This window comes from Strongylocentrotus purpuratus, unplaced genomic scaffold (assembly GCF_000002235.5).
Source record: "Strongylocentrotus purpuratus isolate Spur 01 unplaced genomic scaffold, Spur_5.0 spur5_scaffold_4, whole genome shotgun sequence".
In the NCBI taxonomy this organism is placed as follows: Eukaryota; Metazoa; Echinodermata; class Echinoidea; order Camarodonta; family Strongylocentrotidae; genus Strongylocentrotus; species Strongylocentrotus purpuratus.
This window is the reverse complement of record NW_022145610.1, coordinates 26119263-26132649: the sequence shown is the minus strand read 5'-3', so window position 1 is coordinate 26132649 and position 13387 is coordinate 26119263. Positions and strand designations below refer to the sequence as shown.

Below are 13387 nucleotides of genomic sequence, written 5' to 3'. Positions count from 1 at the left end.
TTGGACATCACTTCATGACTTGGAACGAAAACTCGCAATCAAAATAGACAAAATAGCACAATCCAAGGATGGATGAAGCATCATTAGAAGCGACAATAGATGCATATAAGACACAGGTATGGACGTTAACTATTTGATTGATTTCATTATGCATTTTACAGGAAAGCACGCATATGATAGACTAGTACCAGGTACTAGTGGAGTGCTTATTTCGGAGACCTGTCCCACAAACTCTTAATTATGTTTGGGATTTCTTTAATTTTTTTTTCTCGAGGTGAGTAGGGTAGCGCGCCCAGTATTCGGTCAATTCCCAGTATTCGGTCAGACAGCCGTTTCAACAGCTGTAACAATTAAAAAAATAATTTATGAGCCACGAAACTTGCACAAATCAGGCAGCTGAACAACTTTTCTTAACTCTCAAAATTAAATCAGATTTAGGGCCCCGGAAAGATCTCCACCTTAGCTCGAAATTGGTCAGTGTCGCACAACTTTCCGCACTTTCGCGTTCTCTTAGCACATGCGCTAACATGCATAGCCATATGTAGAAGTCTATTGCGAAACAACTACGTGTGCTGTCACAATGAATTTAGTATGTGTGTGAAGAGAATCACTTCCGTGTTCGCTCCATCGCAGCGAATTTGCAAATGACGCACTTGCCGATGTGCAAGAGGTATTTATACGATACCCTTGCCATGCGGTATCGCTCAGCCAGTATTCGGTCAACGCATTGACATTCCGTGCTTTATCGCGCAATTGTGTGAAAATAGTGCGCAAATACGCTACGCTCCTTTGCAACGGAGATACCACGCACAAATCGCGTGACCGAATTCTAGTCGGCGCGACCGAATTCTGGGCAGAAAAATGCTCCGTCTTCTTTCGGAAGTCTTTTGCTTATCGTTATTCTATATTTTCAGTGACTATAAAATCCTGTTAGAGGAATAAATTTCTTTTCTTTTGATGGGTAGATTGCCCAATGAAAGAGGTAAGAATTCAAAATATTAGTGATTTCCCCTTAAGTGACCGAATACTGGGTACTCTACCCTAGAGTGTACGAAGATACTTTAGTGTAAAAGATAAGGAAAGTGTCTCTGCAAGTTACTGAAATTAGTCCCGTGTCTGTTTACACTTCATTAACGAGAGATTTTTGTTATTTAAAATGTTAGATTGAATTTGAAAGTGAGTTGCAAGAGAATTCAGAAGAGTTAAATTGGATTTTTAATTTTAGAGGCGTCTATGAATGCAATGTCTATGAAGATGTTTGAGCGAATGCCAAAGTGGAGGTAGACTACTGTAGTTTGAATTATTAGTCCTGTGTGGTAATGGGTGATTTTATTTACATTTAGTCTTTGTTTACATGGCTTCTTTCTACACTTCACAGACGCCACACGGGCAAGAGTGGATGCGCCAAGTAACCCTTCGTTATATCAATATATTTCATAAATCACCAATATAAGTATACGTTGACGTGATATCGTCTTTGAATGGTACCCTTTTCCATGGTCTCATTCTAGCTTAAGCAAATAGAGACTGTCCTAGCAAGCAGAAGCAGTGCCAGTGAAGGTGTGGAGGCTCTTCATCAACTCCTGCAAGATTTGAAAGATGTCATTGAGTTAACCCAAGGTGAATAATAATCAAATATACCAATACCATGCACCATGGACTGAGACTGAGGCTCCAGTCGAAATTGTGGATATTTGCATACCTGCCAACCCTTCCAAATAATCTGTAATATTCTGATTTTATGAATTTTAAGAAGAACCTACAAATTCGGAATATTCAGATTTTTATATCATTTTTTTTTTTTTTAATTTGCTAAAGCCAAATTAAGCTTGTTTTATCATGTGCTGCGATTTGAGAGTTCATGTATTGCGTGCTTTGAATGGCTGCATGATCGAGCAGCAAATTTGTGCTCGCTTTTACTGTATGTACACATTTACCGCGAATTGCCAGTTACGCTGCCGCTGCATGGGCGATTGCTTATTTTCGAAGGCATACCATGCTAAAAATTCCTAATTCTTATTTTCAAATGTTGGCAGGTATGTATTTGGTGACTGGCAGAGTCACTATGCCAATCACTGAAGATCCATTATTTTACCAGTGCCTCAAATTCAACAAGAGTGCATGCAATATTTGATTTAGATCTCTCATAAAAATGAAATGCTAATGTGGTGAACTATACCTTTTTTTTTTTTTTTTTTTTTTTTCTTTCTGCGGTGAACTATACCTTGATTAGCATCACAAGATATCCATATCTTCTTCATGATAGAAGTATTTCATGTCATGTGAGCCATACATGACTGATCCTAGCACTGGAATTCTTGGATATAGGAATTATGGTAACACATAAATATAAAATTTGATGGAAAGAAGAATTTCTGGTGTGAGGAATTCTTTTATTGAAAATTGAAAAATAAGTTAAATTTGTCAAGCTTCCCATAAAAAGAGATGGTTTGCCCATCATTTTTTAATATCATAGGGGTGCAGAAAAAAAAACATCATGAAACTCACCTCAATACAGGTAGTTTTAATCACCAAATAACTTACATTTAACAGTAAAAAATTATCAAGTGACCAACCCAAGAAAAAATGTGATGGATCTAATTTTAATTTGAGGTACAAATAACTTTCAAAATCATTTCAAAATGCATATTATACAGAACTACTTTAGAGTGAGTTGTTGCATTAAATGATATTGCTTCCATTGGATTGGAAAGTCAAATGGAGGTGTTTGTGCGCACGCACAGTGTCAAGGCAGAGATAGACCATGATTGCTGGATCCAGGGGCATCAGTAGTCTCAGTACTCTGCTATAATTCTGCGTTGTATGTTCGCGTACATTTCATTTTCCGCTTAGCAATATGATGTTGACGCTAATGGTTACAATGCACTTCTTTCTTTATTTCCCGCAGGAAGTCTGCTTTCCTTGCGGAAGAGCAAACTCTTGAGCTATGTTGATGACATCACGGGTCCTCCGCAAGCTGATAAGAAGACAAGAAATGGTGCTGAAGAAACCCATCCAGTTGACGTGGATGAAGAGTATGCAGCTTTTCAGGTAGAACAAATTTAATACAAATCACAGTAATGTATCATACAGTCAATATGTAATGAGTACAAAATACATTATTAAAATAATCATACCCTTACCAAGTTTTGTAATTTTTAAGTTGGTGAAAAATTGATTTGTCCCGATTTATGTTTCTTAAGAATATGACATACATGTATTAAAGCTTACATGTAAAAGTATTTAACAAAGGCCTTAATCTACACTGTTTCACGAGGTTAAAACAAGTAACTGTTGTGTTCTATTTTTTTTTCTTCTCATGAATAGAAAACGGCATCAATTATAAATGTATATAGCCTTCTATTCCCTGATTCCTCTCTATCCCTTCCCTTTCTGTTGGGTAAATAAGCTGCAATAGCATAAACAAGCAACTCCTCTTACACCAGCTTACCAGAGAAAAAATAAAGATGAAGATAACAGTTGGAGGTGTAATGATGAAGAGGAGGAGGTGGAGGAGAGGGAGAAAGAAAGTGTTTATGATTTGGGGATTATTTCAAGAACCAAATGCAGCCTTAATTAATATCTGTAACACACCATATTCCTGCATGATGATTGTCATTCAATGTAGGCTGAAATTGCAGCAACGAGCAGCTCCTCTTCCAAGGGACCAGCTAGAACTAACCAAAGACTAGAAGATGATGCTGATGAGGATGTTGAGGAGGAGCAGGAGGAGGATGGAGATATGAACGACTTCGAGGATATTTCAGGAACCAGCTGCAGCATTCTCTACAGACATGAATGGGGTGCGCACCAGAGACACAATGCTGTAGTTTTATCCGTAGAACCATCTTCACCAGATGACGATGAGGTATGTTTACATTTCATTCTTTTCGTCCTATTTCATAAAAAAATAGCCAATTATACACCCATACTCTGAGCACACAAAGTCATTGGTCCAGTTCAGCTCGATGTATTTCGGTCCCCACCCACATTTTTTCCCCCATACAGATATGAAAATTCACAAGTTTTCTTTAAAGAATATATCCTCTGTAGATAGAGAGCACAGAAGGGCATGAACACTGCTGAAGTACATGGGTTTCATATAAAACAAAAATATACAAGAACACTATTTTGATTTGATTATATTTCTGCATTTTTCCAAATACAATAGCTGAATAACAAAGAACATGTGAATGAAAGGTGTAATACAATAATAACAATAATATCGTCATATCAAAATGTGATTTACATTTACATATAATATAATACTTTTATAATATAGTATTATGAGTTTGAAGTATTATCCTAACCATCTTTTGAAAAGTGCAGGGCAGCATTTCATGAAACTGTAATAAGTACAAGTTCACCGACATCCCATTGAAACGTGTGTTAAACTTAATACACGCATTTCAATAGGATGTCGTTGGACTTGTACTTATGACGGTTTCGTGAGACGCTGCCCAGGAGACTACAGGATGACTAGGATGGCGGCCTCAAAAGAAAAAGCTAACATGGTGAAATGAAAATGAAAATGTGTTCATACAATCTTTTTGAATGAGTTCATACGATCTTTGTGAATGAGTTTGTGAGTGTATTGTGTGGTGTGTGTGTGTGTGTGTGTATCGATAGCGGATATAGTGGATTTGCATTTAGCTCTGTGTTGTATGGTGGAGTAGAAACAACTGTGGCCATTGCAATAAAGAAACAAAGAATACAAAGAGCAAAATTGACTTGCAATGTGACCAAATTTGAGATATCATTGATATTTTATTTGTCATTGTCCCTTACTTTATTCCCTTGTTTTCTAAAATTGAAAACTATTTTTTTTTGCCTCCTGATTTTTTCCAGATCAAGTTGCGTGTCCTGTTCTGTAACCCAACGAACACCTCTATGAAGCCCTGTCCCTTCTTCTTCAAAGGAGAGTGTCGCTTTGCAGAAGAGGAATGCAAGTATGTTTGAAAGATATACAGTGAAACCCAAGGGAGACAAGAAAAGTGGTCTTTATGTACAGGTTCATGTAGGTCTTGGGGGGAGGGGGGGGTAAGAGGACACTTTTTTTTTTTTTGGTCTCGAAATTTGAAAATTTGACATTTTGTTCCGTGGGGGGGAGGGTAAGGTCACCTTTTTTAGGTCAGCCATTGGCATAATTTTTTTTATTATTATTTTTTTTATTTTATTACAAAAAAAAAAAATTAAAAAATTAAAAGGGTGGTGGGGGGGGGGGGGGGGGGGGTTTACAAAAATCATACACATAAAAAATACTCAAGGGGGGGGGTTTAACATAATGGCTCTCCATAATGTCCAACTTAGAGTTAAGTTTGACTTAGGATCTTTGTGAACCACCCCCTGGTATGCATGTATGATATTAGCAGCAGTTCATTAAATATTTGATTTGTATTCCTGGATACAGGTTTTCTCATGGTCACATTGTCAATGCATCTGAATTGAAACAATTCCAAGAAATAGATCTCAGGTGAGCACATATTTTCTAAGAACTCATTATTCCCCACTGTGTGTACCGGTACTTACTATTTTTTTATTCAATATTATCCATTATATACCTCACTTAAGTAATCCAGCAATCTGATTGGTCAAAATTGCATTCATAAACTTTAACTGTTCCCGAAAATTCCCGGTAACCATGGTTAAAAAACAGTTCAAAATCCCAATAACCATGGTTATTGGGAAAATAGGTCAGTCTCCATGGTTACTTCATAGGTTTACATGTTAAAATATGGTCTGAGCGATCGAGGATACCGTACGTGTGCGAAGAATTGGTCGGTAATTTCAATACAATTGAATCTCGATCGATCTTACCGACAAATTTATCTTGCATTGTTGACATGAAGACGAAAATAAACTTCCAAAAACAAAAAAACAACATCTGCCGATAGATCTTGATCTAAATTCGTGCCAATATGCATTGCAAAAGTAAAAGAAGGGCCTGTTTAATGGAGCAGCCGCGAAGCATCTGCCACGCGAAGCAGTTTTCAATCCATTTTAATGTATATATAAGAAAAAACTGCTATGAATGGTAACAGAGCGCGATAGCCGAGCGGTTTGAGGCGCTGGTTTTAGATACATCACCTTTTGTACGCAAGAGATCGAATCCCATCTTCGACAAAAGTTTTTTTTTTTTTTTTTTTTTTTTTTTTTTTTTTTTTGCATATAAAAGTATTAATGACTGCTTTAATATTCAAGAAATAGTTGTTTTTATACGCTCAAGGGAAGGTTAGAATTGTGCTATTGCCCCGAGGCAGTCATTAATACTATATTATGATATTTTGTGTACATGAATTGTTTCCATTGCTGGAAAAAAAATAAAGTAGTATTTTCTGAATAAAAATAAAAATTTCACACTGATTTATGCCTCATTGTCCCTTCTGTTCAAATCCACCCTCCCCCTTTCTCTCTCTCTCTCTCCCCCCCCCCCCCAACCCCCTCCTCTCTCTCTCTCTCTCTGTCGCCAACCCCCTCTATCTTTCTCTCTCTCTCTGTTCCAACCCTCCTCCCCCTCCTCTCTCTCTCCCTTCCCCCCTCACTCCTCCTCCTCTCTTACTCTCTCTTTCTCTCTTTAGCTGTGTTCCTCCTCCCCCTCCCCTTCTCTCCATCTTTGCCTCTCTCCACCTTCTTCCTTTCTCTCCACCTTCTTCCTTTCTCTCTTTGGTATCTTACTTTCTTCCTTTGTGGGTATCTCCTGCATTTGGAACATTTCTCATCCTCTTAATTATATTGTGTCTATCCTTTCAGCCAGCTCTCTATAGAGGGCAGGTGTCTCGCCAAGTACGATGATGATATCTGGTATCCCGCCAGTGTCATTGACATCGACAAGGACACCAACAATGTAACTGTTTGCTTCGAGTCTTATGGCAACTCAATCACGGTGGAAGCCCAAAATGTATTACCCATCGGTAAGTCTACACCATCGATAACTCATTGCAATTGAATCTATCTTTAAAGGCATGGTTTAACAATGTTAAATATGAGATGCATGGCCCTACATGTTATCAGTGTCTGTGATATGGTGTAATATTGAAGCCCTAAAAAAATTGCGCTTCAAAATGATCATGAAGTGCCTCAAAAAGTAAAAATCTTTGAGTAACCGGTTTTACCATACTCATTTCCCCCAATAGACTGTAGTGTTATGAAAACCGTTAGGAAAATGCGAAATTTGATTTTAATTTCTAATCATAATCAGACAGTCGATCGGCTTGTAAAAGTCATGGGGTTCCTGACTGACCTAAAGGTTTATAATTATCATTGTAGCATGACCTCAATCCCGGATTTTGTTTCAGAATCTGAGGCAAAGTTACCCAATCCCTTTAATCAACGCCCAAGTAGAGTTGAAATGTGTTTTTATAGACAGGTTCTGTTTCTGTGCTGCTAACCTGCATCAGGCAGTCAAGATGTCCTGTAGTTTCACAAAGGGAGACGTTACTAGATATTTATTATAATGAGAAGTGTGCAAGACTGTTAAACGTATATTTCTCTTCAGGTGAAACAAAAGTATCCAAGTTGGGATAGGCTGCTTTTCTCAATGTGGTCTCTTTAGGAGGTTATTGTGGTATATATTTGATTTAGGAGAAAATAATTAAAAATATCTTTAAAATAAAAATGTTTGGATTTTTGTTTTTTGTTGTTGAAATGAACTGTTAACTGTAGGATGATTTCAGTTTCATCTATACAAATATTGATGTGCAAGAAACTCATGAATTTGAGAAAATATTGTTTAAGATTTAAAAAATGGTAGTCTCGACAAGCATAGAGCAGTAAAAAGCTTCCCCATGAGACCTCCAATGTTATTGCTTGTATTCTTGAATAAGTGCATGTATCAGCTTTGCCCTCTCGTGTGAGTAAGAGTAATGAATTCTGAAGAATAAGAAGCGCGCGCAATGATAACTTTCGCTTCTTGTGTTGCATACTGATAGGAACTCAAACGGCATTAGACGATGATGAGGAGGAGGAGGATGAAAACCGTAGCATAGATAGTGATCACAACGAGCCATCGACATCGAGCAGGAGTCGGCTTGGGGATGATGATGAAGAGGAAGAGGAGGAGGAGGATGAAGTCCCAGATGTGTTATGGATGCCTTCAGGGCCGTCTTGTAAGCTGGGAGAATGGGAGACGCACACCAGAGGAATCGCTTCAAAGATCATGGCTATGATGGGTTATGAGATAGGGTAACTACTCATTCTCATATATCAAGTACAGGGATGTAGAGGTGTCGTGGTCGAGTAGATACGTCGCCGGACTGTCGATCACAAGGTCCGTGGTTCGAGTCCCGCCACGGCACTAATGTCCTTTGGCAAGACATTGTGTTAGTTGCTTCTCTTCAAAATCTTTGCTTAACATGCATTTTTGTTTTTTACCAGTGTTACATAGACATCACATTTATTTTATATAACATTACATAAACTGGGGTCTACAATATTAATTTACCATGACGGTAGAGTGCTTTTAAACATGGTTCGCTATGCTTTTTAAGCTAAACTAAATTCCAGCAAATGTTGTTATGGTTGATAGGAGACATAGTTTCTCACTTCTGGGCCTTTTCTTATCAAGATTTGTAAGTGATTTGGATCAATCGCAAGTTTGTAATCTCTTATGTACTGCGATTGATATAAATAGCAAATAACTTACAATTAATATCAACTCTGTATAAGACGGGGCCTTGATATGTCACAAAAATTACCCCAACACCATGGAATGACTCTTATATATATTTTCTTGATACAGGAAAGGTCTTGGCAAGCATGGAGAAGGGAGAGTAGAACCGGTTGAAGCTGTGATGGTTCCGCCAGGTAGGCAGTTCCACTCAAATGTGTCATGATTTTTTTTCCCTGAAATCTTTGTGTTTCTAGATAATACTTTAAAGCCTCACTGCACTGCTTATAGCTACTTGCTCCCTCTATATAGCAAACAATGCCTAAGAGGTGCCCATTGGTCCCCCATGATCCTCTTTTTCTCATGTTAATTGAGAGCTGATTTGATGAGATAACCACTTGTCAGTGAACTTGCTTGGAGATCTAACCCCCCCCCCCCCCTGACCAAACTAGTACAGATAGGCTTTAATGCAGAGTTTTAAAAAAATATAATAGATTTTTAGTGAGGACCAAGAAAGCATATGTTCATCTAGGATAAATTTTATGAGTAGTAGATTACCAAAAAGGGATAGAAAAAAGAAGGTTTTTGAGAAAGGGTCGCAATTGTAAGTTAAAGTGAGAAAGAACTTTACAATTAAGTAATTTAGCAAAAAGCTGCAAGAAATATTATTACAATCTGCTTCGCTTGAATTCTAGTCCGTCTAAAGATGTTAATGATTGCCGTAAGTTTGCCGTATCTTTATTCTGTTTTTCATTTTATGCAGTTAAAAGAGTTGTATGAAACAGATTAAGGGGTGTGTCTAGTCAATGGATTTTAATTCAGACAAAGTTTCCAAGTAATTCCTTGCATGATTAGATCACTATTATCAATTCAATAAAAAGCTTGCCCTTCTGCGTTTATGAAAAGACGAGTAAGATTACATGTACAAATCTAAACTCTTGGAAGTTTTCTGTCTGTTCTATTACAGGGAAGTCGTTGGACGCAATCATGAAATTGAGAGAGACAAAGAAACTTGGCATTGTGGGTAAAAAGAAGAAGAAGAGGGGGAAAGGGAAGAATAGAAAGAAGAAAAACGGTGCAGGAAACAGCAACATGACCAAGTTAAAGAAGCCTAAAGATGTCTTCGAGTTTATCAATACTCATCTTGGTGCAAAGAAAAGTAAGTTCTCTTACCGTACACTGTTATCTTAAATGTCGAGTGGCTTATATTTCAAGTTGTCAATATGATTTCATTATTTGCATGACACATCAGATTTTGTACACACATTCATCCAGTTCCTTATTGTTTGCTGAATGGATAATTCAAAGAAAACCAATGTTGTATTATTATTATTTGTTCTTTCCAAAATTGATTACTCCTGTACAAGCAAGATATCCAGTTAATACGTCATTGCTATTTCGATATGCAATCATTACAATCATTACCATTTTTAAAGATATATAAACTTACATCTTACATTGGTAATGTGTGTGGTTGTGAATATCAATGACAAATTGCAAATCGTTTTACATATTGTGTGTAATTATTGTGTTTGCATTTGAAAAATGGTTAAAATATGAACAGTAAAGAGTTACAGCTCAGGTTTTTGTTTAGTAGTGATTTATGCCGGTTTTCATTGGATAGTTTTAAAAGTCCTGCGTGTATCAAAATAGTACAAAGGACCCCAGGTTTGAAAATCTAGCCTCTAGCTTAATACTATCAACCTTTTTACAGTTCATTGAAATAGATCAATGCATTTCCTTTTGATCGACATGTTCAGGAATTTGTTGAAGATCCTTTCTAAGGATCAAACCTTCATCCGGTATATTTTATTTTTGACCTTTTAACCCTGCAGTAAAGGTCAACGAACTGTTAGCAGATAACACATTGTTTGTTAAGACTAATAGGATACGCAGAGAGGAGAGTCAGGGAGAGAAGAAAGCTAACACAAGACAACTAAATGTTCAGGTCTGTTTTTTTGTTCTTAATTTTGTTTCAGTTTTCTCTTTAAAGTGATGATGATGATGATTTCCTATGTTTGATTACATTTTCTTGTTTCTGCTTGACTTTTCTTTTTTTTCATTCTTTGTAACATGATTCTCGCTATGTGTGATTATCGCATTATGAGGTCAGATCGATCAGTCAGATTAGCTCTCTTGTTTTGGGGGACAAGGGGGGGGGGATTGGCTCTTGTGTTTCTTGATTTCTTTGAAGGGACCTCCTCTCCTTTATTAGCGTTAATTTTTTTATATCTGCATTTGTTTCTGTTTTATTTTAAAAACTTGTGGTGCCCATGAACATTGTATTTGAGTTTATATTTTGCCTTTTCACCTCTTCACAAGACATATTTTATGTAAAAGTTCAAGGCAGAACTGTTCGGATAAACATGCACATTTGTTTTGTTTATTTGGTTGTATTGTTGTCTGGTTTTTTGTTTGTCTTTTAATTTAAACAAAAAACAGTTTTTAGTTGTTGTTTTCCCAGTATCTGCAGTATTTTCTAAGCTATTATGTACCGTATTGTGAATATTTTACATTTGTACCCATTAAAGTGAGAAAAAGTCGTGATTATTTCTTTCTTATTTATTTTGCAATCATACAGCTTCTAAAAACACAGGATGAAACTAGATCTACAGAGAAGAGGCTAACACAACTAAGAAAGTCATTAGTTAGGAATCAAAGGTAGGCCTATGTCTAGATTATTAAAGTCAAATCATTTTTAGAATTTAAAAAGAAAATGTATTCTACCCCTCTCTTCTTTATTTCGTCTTAAACATAAACCATACTATCTTTATCTGCTATTATTGTGAGTACATTATAACTAGTATGTTTCTTGCAAAAAAACTATTATTAATATATCTTATACCAACATTTATTTTAAAAAGTCTACCATTACAAAAAATTATTTTTCAGAAAAATAAATCTTTTTTTAGTATTTTAATTTAAGAGTGATAAATGATCCTTAGATCCTTTTGAATTGAATTGAATTTATTTCTGCATTTGCATTAGAAATACAGAAACAAAGTTAAATCAAAACTAAAAGTATAAAAAGTAAACAAACATCAAATATATGAGAATTAAGAAGATAAAAGGACAAATTTACACGACTTGTATCTCAATTCAAATCTCTACTCAAAACCTATCTTTTCAAATTGTAAATTGCAGTTGTGCGTCGGTCAATGGAGGTGCGCACCATATTTGTCTTTATTTAGTTGATTGCCACTGTTTTTCTTACCTTATCTATGTTACTTTTGTATTTTTGCTTTTTCTTCTAATTTAATTCTACGGGTTATAGTCTTCTCTTAATCAGAACACTGTGCGCTTAGAAACATCAGTATTAAGCGCCTAATAAATGTTATGTATTATTATTATTATTGACTTGAAAGACATACAATGTAAACTTATATCCATGTTCCCGTTTAGAAGCAGTTATACAAGTCTAAAGACAACATAAAGCACATCAAGCAATTGCTTTACAGAATCCAGATGGGCTTGCGATGATAATCACCCTCTCTAACCTTTCATTTCTTTTTGCCTTGTATGTTTGTTTCTTTGTTTTTGCAGTGATAAGACATCGTGTGCAGCTATTCAGCTTAAGATCCAAAGATCAGAAGACTACCTTGCCACTCTGAAATCATCGCAGAGAAAGCTGGAAAGACAGAAAACCAGTCGAGATGATCACAAGAAACTAACAATATTTTGATGGATGCTTCACGACTGAACAGTAATCCTTTTTTAACCGCGAGGCTTCAGTATAGATTGACTCTGTTTCTAAAGAAAGAAATATTTTTAACTAGGATCGCCGGAAAATCCCGGACTGCCAAATCCTTGTTGACGTTGATCTGACGCTGGTTCCCGCTTTGCATTCGGTGTCTGCTCGCTTACTTCTCCCGAACCCTGACTAAAGTTTGGCGCACATCGATGCAGTGACATTATTTTTCTGATTTTTAATGCACGGGCCGTGCGTCGTCTGTGTGATTGGGCCTACACGATCGTGAAATCTGTCGAAAACCTTTTTCAAATATAGGTTCCTAATAGCTGTGAATAGGAAGTTTCTAATCACCCCAATTTTGTATTCATTACATTATAAATGTGATTTTTTTTTCTTCAATAGTTATTGATTTAATCATAGTTGATATAAAAGTAATTGGTCTACAGTTATGAAAACTCATTAAAACTTATGTATTTTGTCATTTTTGCCATTCCAAAATTACCAAAGAGCCCCCCCCCCCCCCCCCCTCTCCTTTAAAAATGAATTTGGTAAGATATTTATTTCCCCCTTTCCCTTTCAACCATTGACCCCCTCTCTCCAATTGTATTTACATGGTATAGTAATTACGGTTCGTAAATCAATTGTTGGATTAAATTAGAGTGATGTTCGGCATGAATGACCTCATTTTATATTTTTCCTGGAGAGCCCTGTACTAACAGAAGTAAAAAGTATGCCTCTGAGTCTACAATTATATTTTAAGATGAGGAGATAATGTTCAAATTTGAAGGAGAAAAAAATGAATGCTTCAGCTTTATAACCAAGCAGTGAGATTGTGATATCTTAAGTTATTTAATAAATTATAAAATCATGTTATACTTGAATTTTGATTTGTGTCATGATTGGAAGTCTTAATTCAGGTTTTGTTGCATCTATCCATTTACCTATTATTTCATCCATCCAACTATTCATTCTACCATACATTCATTGATCTGTGAGTCTATTAATCTATTCATGCGTCCACCCTTTCACCAATAAATTTAATCTATCCATCTATCCAGCCATCCATCCCATTTATTTATCAATCATATTCA

General features: G+C 36.2%; 1 protein-coding gene across 1 annotated transcript; it reads left to right on the top strand.

Moving 5' to 3' along the window:
* Nucleotides 1–12664, top strand: LOC590789 (zinc finger CCCH-type with G patch domain-containing protein). The gene is made up of 13 exons (XM_030998056.1): nt 1–116; nt 1512–1620; nt 2909–3051; nt 3629–3868; nt 4849–4949; nt 5411–5473; nt 6751–6911; nt 7929–8181; nt 8738–8802; nt 9573–9764; nt 10441–10553; nt 11187–11266; nt 12149–12664. Exons 1-13 carry the CDS (start codon nt 69–71, stop codon nt 12285–12287), a joined length of 1707 nt encoding a protein of 568 aa, XP_030853916.1. The 5' UTR covers nt 1–68; the 3' UTR covers nt 12288–12664.
* Nucleotides 12665–13387: the final 723 nt, after the last annotated feature.

Excerpts from the sequence above, each read along its gene's own strand:
- LOC590789 (XM_030998056.1), top strand. The coding sequence starts at position 69 with ATGGATGAAGCATCATTAGAAGCGACAATAGATGCATATAAGACACAG. Across the intron at positions 4,950-5,410 it reads TTTGCAGAAGAGGAATGCAA|GTTTTCTCATGGTCACATTG; the intron begins GTATGTTTGAAA and ends TCCTGGATACAG. Across the intron at positions 9,765-10,440 it reads TCATCTTGGTGCAAAGAAAA|TAAAGGTCAACGAACTGTTA; the intron begins GTAAGTTCTCTT and ends TTAACCCTGCAG.